This window comes from Belonocnema kinseyi, chromosome 9, assembly GCF_010883055.1.
Source record: "Belonocnema kinseyi isolate 2016_QV_RU_SX_M_011 chromosome 9, B_treatae_v1, whole genome shotgun sequence".
NCBI classification, from domain to species: Eukaryota; Metazoa; Arthropoda; class Insecta; order Hymenoptera; family Cynipidae; genus Belonocnema; species Belonocnema kinseyi.
The window spans coordinates 5,404,203-5,410,376 of NC_046665.1; the positions used below are offsets into that span (position 1 = coordinate 5,404,203).

The 6,174-nt window shown below is 39.9% G+C and overlaps 1 protein-coding gene across 1 annotated transcript in view; it reads left to right on the top strand.

The window, feature by feature from the left end:
- The window catches only part of LOC117180394, a 49,958-nt gene extending 44,953 nt beyond the window's left edge, over positions 1-5,005 (top strand). The window contains exon 3 of the mRNA XM_033372882.1: positions 4,555-5,005. Within this exon, the coding sequence (XP_033228773.1) occupies positions 4,555-4,931 (377 nt within the window). The 3' untranslated portion in view covers positions 4,932-5,005. The remainder of the gene's footprint in view (positions 1-4,554) is intronic.
- Positions 5,006-6,174: the final 1,169 nt, after the last annotated feature.

The window sequence follows — 6,174 nt, forward strand, 5'->3', positions numbered from 1 at the left end:
CAGGGGTGGTCCCGAAGGAATTAACCCCCAAGCGGAGGTGTGAAAACCGTGCCGAAAGCTGAATGGCACTTGGGTGAGGTGTCTAGAACGGTGACTCTGGGAAACAGGGTGACCTCTCAGAGTACGCAGCCTTATCCTTGTATGTGGGGCTCTACAAGGATGGAGGAACCCCTTTCCCTAGCTACTCGTGGAAACAACAATGACAACACCAAATATAGTTGTAGTAAATGCGGTTCAAAACAACAGGACGCGCAGGGCGATTGATCGGCGGGATCTCGCGACCTTTAGGTGGACGGAGCGACTGAATCACGACTTGTTAGAGTGCTAAGATGCGAGTGTGGCCCCTGAACGGGGTTACATGGCACGGCTGTATGCTCTGTGGTGCGAGAAACACTTGTAGCTATCGCACTTTTCGCAGCAATGTCTGCATGCTGAACTACTCCGAAAAAGGGGTTATGTAAGCGGAACGCCTACTCTACCACAGCTAGAACAATCCGGCAGCAGAGAAAGAGAGGCGACATTAAGACCATCCGCTTGCAGGCATCCAATAGAGGAAGAGCGATGCTTTATGATCCGGAGAAACATCAACACCAAGGTTTCTTTCAAGTCTAAAGATCTGGCTGAAATGGATGAGGAGCTTTGTGGACATTTTTCTGGTGAATCCGACCTCTGGGCTATTAATTATTGTGTGTATAATGCAGCGAGAGCTTTCTCCGATGTGAACCGTAAAACAAAACCAACGGTTGATCATAAGATCAAAGGACGAATGCATCAACTTTCCATAAAGATAGGTTGGGCAAGACAGTACGCGTCCCGCATTCAGTGTGTGATTGGCTACATTACATCTTGCAGGAATTTTACCACCAAGGTTCGAAAGTTCGCGCGTGAACTCCGGACCCGTTATCACACACTTAACAAGTCAAAGCTGCTGACCATCAGGCAGCATATTGTTGAGAGAATACGGATACTATCTGACGCTAAGAGAAGTCTAGGGAGGAGGGAGAGGTGGGTCAAAGAAAATCGACAGTTTCTCTATGACCCATCTCGACTCTTCCAAGACCCTCCAGTTGCTGTCGAACACCTGCCCAAACCAGAGGAGGTCGAAGTATTTTGGAGAGAAGTCTACGAAGTGCACCATAGACTGCTCGAAGACTCAAAAAATATAAATAACTTCAAGGAGCTATGTGATGCCCTCGTAACACCTGATAAAGAATGCCCACCCATCACTATCGAGGAGGTGAAAAAAGTATCAAGAGGGACGAAGAATTTTTTTGCACCCGGATCAGATCGTATCAAAACCTTCTGGTGGAAGAAGTTTCCTTCAACCCATCAGCATTTGGCACGTATTTTCACCTCATATTTAAATGCAGAAGAGCTGATTCGGGAGTGGTTGGTGGAAGGGCGCACAATCCTCCTGCCAAAAATAGGCAATTTAGCTGACCCGAAGAATTACAAGCCAATCACTTGTCTGAACACACTGTATAAGATATTGACAGCTATCCTAAATGATAGGATTGTTCGAATTATTGAATCTGTGGGGCAAGAAATGTATGAACAACGAGGCTCAAAGAAAGGCGTAGCGGGATGTTGGGAGAACCTGCTCATCGATAGATGTGTCTGCAAAGATGCAGCATTCTACCAGCGTGACCTATCGATGGCTTGGATTGATTGTCGGAAAGCTTTCGATTTGACTTCCCATAGACTTATCATCTGTCTTTTGGAAATCTTAAAGGTTCATCCGCATTTTATTTTATGAGGTACGAAAATTATATCAATGACTGTAAAGCACACAACTTTTATAGATAGTTCAAATTATTTTCAGTTACCTCTAAGTGCAATTCCGGCATCGCTTGGATTAAAGGGAATAGGTGGAAAAAGGAACATTTCCGCATCTTTCTAATAGCCGGGAAAATAAACGTAATTGTAGAGATCTACCAGCAATTAAATTTTATTCTCTGGGTACAATGTCGAAAAAAGCTCGAAAAGAATTTTTAAATTGTTACGAGGAGAAAAATGTGGATCCAGAGAATCAATTTAATTTTTGGGTAGAGCTTGTTTCTTATTGTAAGAACGATGTAGATATTTTACGTGGTGCATGTATTGTGTTTGGTAAAATATTTATGGAATTTGGAAATATTTGTCGTTTTACAGAAGCCTCTACGGTTGCATCGGCTTGCAATGATTCTTTCGGAAGCACTTTTTACGCGAAAATATGATTGGCATAATTCCGAGAGGTGGCTATAGGTGGGGTAATACCCAATCCAAGGCTGGGGTCGAGTGGCTGTTATCTGTGGAGCGAGATCTAAATAATATTATCCTCCACGCTTGTAGAGCTCGAGAGCATCGTCTTAAAGAAGGCCTTATAGTAGATGGCTTTTTTGAAGATGTAGCATTGAGTACTCGTCGCGTATTTGAGTTTCATGGTTGCTTCTGGCATGGTTGTAAGCTCTGTTATCCCATTGGTAGAGATAAGCAACTTGAAAAAACCGGAGATACCATGAATAATCGATATAAAGAGACACGTGCGCGGTCGGACAAAATAAAAAGATGCGGATATAAGCTCACAGAAATATGGAAATGTGAGTTCAAAGGTCTTAAAGAGACGGATAGTAACCTAAAAGATTCTTTAAATAACAATCCGTTGTTAAAAACTAAAAAAGTATTAAACCCTCGCGATGCATTTTACGGTGGCCGCACGGGGAATACAAAATGCTTTTACGAGGTGAAAAATGAAGAGATCATCGAGTATAAAGGTGTAAGCTCTCTGTATCCATACATCTCAAAAGCAGAAAAATTCCCTGTAGGTCGCACATGCTGTGAAACTCTGGAAAAGTACATGGGTTTGGGACAAATTAAAAAAAGCTGTGCAATTGGGCTACAAAATTGTTGATATCTCTGAAATCTGGCAATATGAAGTAGTGCAATATGATCCAAGAACGCATAAGGGAGGTCTTTTTACAGGATACATAAATATGTTCTTAAAGATTAAACAGGAGGCAAGTGGTTGGTATTTACAATAATATTCCTACCCGGTTCTTAACCGGTCCTACCCGATCGTTCACCTTATTTTGTCAACGCCAATACCTAATACCCTACGCCAATACGAGTTGGCGTAGGGTATTAGGCTTGATCGGATTAAGATTATAAAGAATCCGGGGTTGCGTTCCGTCGCGAAACTGTGTCTTAACTCTTTCTGGGGTAAATTTCGACAGCGTAATAATTTACCGCAAACAGAAGTTGTACGCACGCGAGAGAAATTATTGCGTCTCCTTTCTAGCCCAGAAATCGAGGTTAAAGATGTCGTGCCTGCAAACCAAAGCATGTTGTACGTTTGTTGGATGTTTAGGGAAGAGGCCGCTACCCCAGCACCTAATATAAATGTTGTCATCGCACCGTACACCACTGGTCAAGCACGATTAAAACTGTACGAGTATTTAGAGCTGCTAGATCGTCGTGTATTATATTATGACACAGATTCGTGCATATATCGAGGCGTCCTAACGATAGGATGCCAACGCACCCGATCGACTAGATGATACTCAACCAAAAGTATAAACAATAAAAAGCTAACCAAGAAGTAAGAACTAAAAAGTTTTAGATCACGAAATTGGACAAGATGGAGCTAGAAGTTGGCCAAAACAAGAAGATGCTCGCTCGCTCCATCAAAACATTAAAGTCCTATCTCGAGCGAGTAAAGAATGAAGGTGCCACTTCTCGCTTATAATCTAAACGCGAGAAGTGGCAACCTTTATGCATTGCTCGCCCGAGATAGAACTTTCATGAATTGATGAAGCGAGTGAGCACCTTTTAGTTTTGGCCAACTTCTAGCCTCATCTTGCTCAATTATGCGAGCAAGACTTTCTAGCGCTAACTTCTCGGTTAGTTTTTTATTGCTTTTATTTTTCGTTAAGTACCGTCAAGTCGTGTCGTGTGCGTTGGCACCTTACCGTTAGGAAGCCTCGATATGTCACTCGCAGAACCGCAGGTGTGTATACCCCACCTGTAGGTTCACTTTTGGGCGACTTGACCGAGGAGCTGAAAAAAGATTATGGAGAAGGTGCCTGCATACATTCCTTCATTTCAGGCGGGCCGAAATTTTATGCTTATATAGCACTAGCAGCAGATGGCACGGAAACTGCTGTATGTAAAGCTAAAGGTATCACACTAAACTTCGATAACTCACAACTAATTAATTTTAACTCCGTTCGATATCTTGTAGACCATGAAAGTGAAGCTACTGAAATAAATTCTCGCTGTATTCGAATCACTCAATTCCATCAGCTAGTGACCCAAAATGAGAAAAAAACATGTCGTGTATCAAACATGAAAAGACGTAGGATAGCGAATTATGATTTTTTAGCCTATGGATACAAATCCGATTAAATATAAAGGGTTTTAGATATTTAGTAAATTATTTATTTATTTATTTATTATATTCGGTATTCTACACCACAAAAATTGCTATGATTTATATGTTTAGAGTTAAAAAAGGTATGCATGAATTAATTTATTGATAAATGACACAGCTTTCAATTTTATTTCTTTATTTCACAGATTGCACCAGTAATATCCTCATCACAGAATACTCTCCCTCTCTAGGCGACGATGAGGACATAAGCGATTGCTCGACCATCATTTATGACACTGATGATGATGATAATGTTGAAGTATGGCCTCAGTCAACCAGCTTGACACCAGCTCAGAGACTGAGAACTGAAAGACGCGGTCAGTTTCGAACTCATCCCAACACCCACCAAGTTTCTTCTCATTTCCCTATTTCAAGCCAAACAAACCAAGAAGAGTCACTTCCTTCCACATCCCGCTGTATATTTGTTCCTAAACCTAGCCCTGTCCCAACCTTACCCTCTTATGACGACTTTCCTTTTGATCCTTCTCCAAAATACGAGTCTATTTTTCCGGAGATTTTATAAAGATCGGTTAATTTCCTTGTTATATAATTATAAAATGTATAGAAATATTTAATTATTAATTTTACGCTTATTTATATTGCTATTTTATATCTTCCTACATTGTATTGTAAATATTTTAGTATTTTTAATTTAAAAAATGTTTATATATTATATGTAATTTATGTGTTTCACTTATTTATTCTCATCGTATTATTTCAGAAATAAACTAGATCAAATTTTTATATTTAATCTACACCTTACTTTTATCATTTATTAAAGACATTAAAGTAGAATCATAGGAGTTAATTATCCTTTCAACACTAGTCTAGAGTTTAAAGAACCATACGTACACCTTTAAATATGGCGTCATACAGTCAACGAAACTCCTTCAAACATGTATCAGTTTACTCATCCGGGAAAACCCCTCTATTATTTATCTATTTCTCATCTTCAATTCCTAGACTTTAAGTAAACACCAGAGAGCAGCGAGAAGAGACCGGGACAAACATCAGGGATCAGTGACCTCGCGGCGTAGTGGAGGGAGAAGGCGCCAGTCTAGACAGACGGCCGCGGAGTGGGGACAGTCTGCCTGGCTGCCTATAGTTGTTCCTAACTGCTTAAATCATTTAAACGAGCTGGATCGTAATATATCCTGTATATTATAGTTTCTTAGGTAATCCTAGTAAGGGACTCATCATTGTCCTAAGAAAGACCACTTTGCCGATTTTAGGGTTGTGGTATTTCATATTTTACACGTGACCTAGTGGAACTACTATGGGCATTGAACTTAAACTTTGAACGGAAATCACATAGAATGTCTTCATGGTGTATTTATGATGACTTTATGATATCTCCATGTAATTTACAAATTTATGATAAAACATTTTTTCCACTTTTAGAACAGTTTGGGGCTTACTCTAGAGGCTGTTTTTGGTTTCGTACACATTTTCACAATAAAACTTAGAGAAATCTCATAGCCGAAATATTTCTAAGTTGAACTTTAAAAAATAAATCTTAAAAATCAGAGAATTTAAGCATTCAACTCTTGTAAGAGAAAAATATAGAAATACTTTGAATTTGGGTTTATTTCGAATAATGATAATCGTATACAAGACGCTTTAAAGATGTCCTAGGGACATCCTTCCGACATTGTCCCCTGGATATCCTTTCAAGACATAGGACCTTTAAAAGACATCCTTAAGCCGTACTGATCACATCTTTAAGATATACTTTATGGGACTAGATTAGAACGTCTTTATTACGA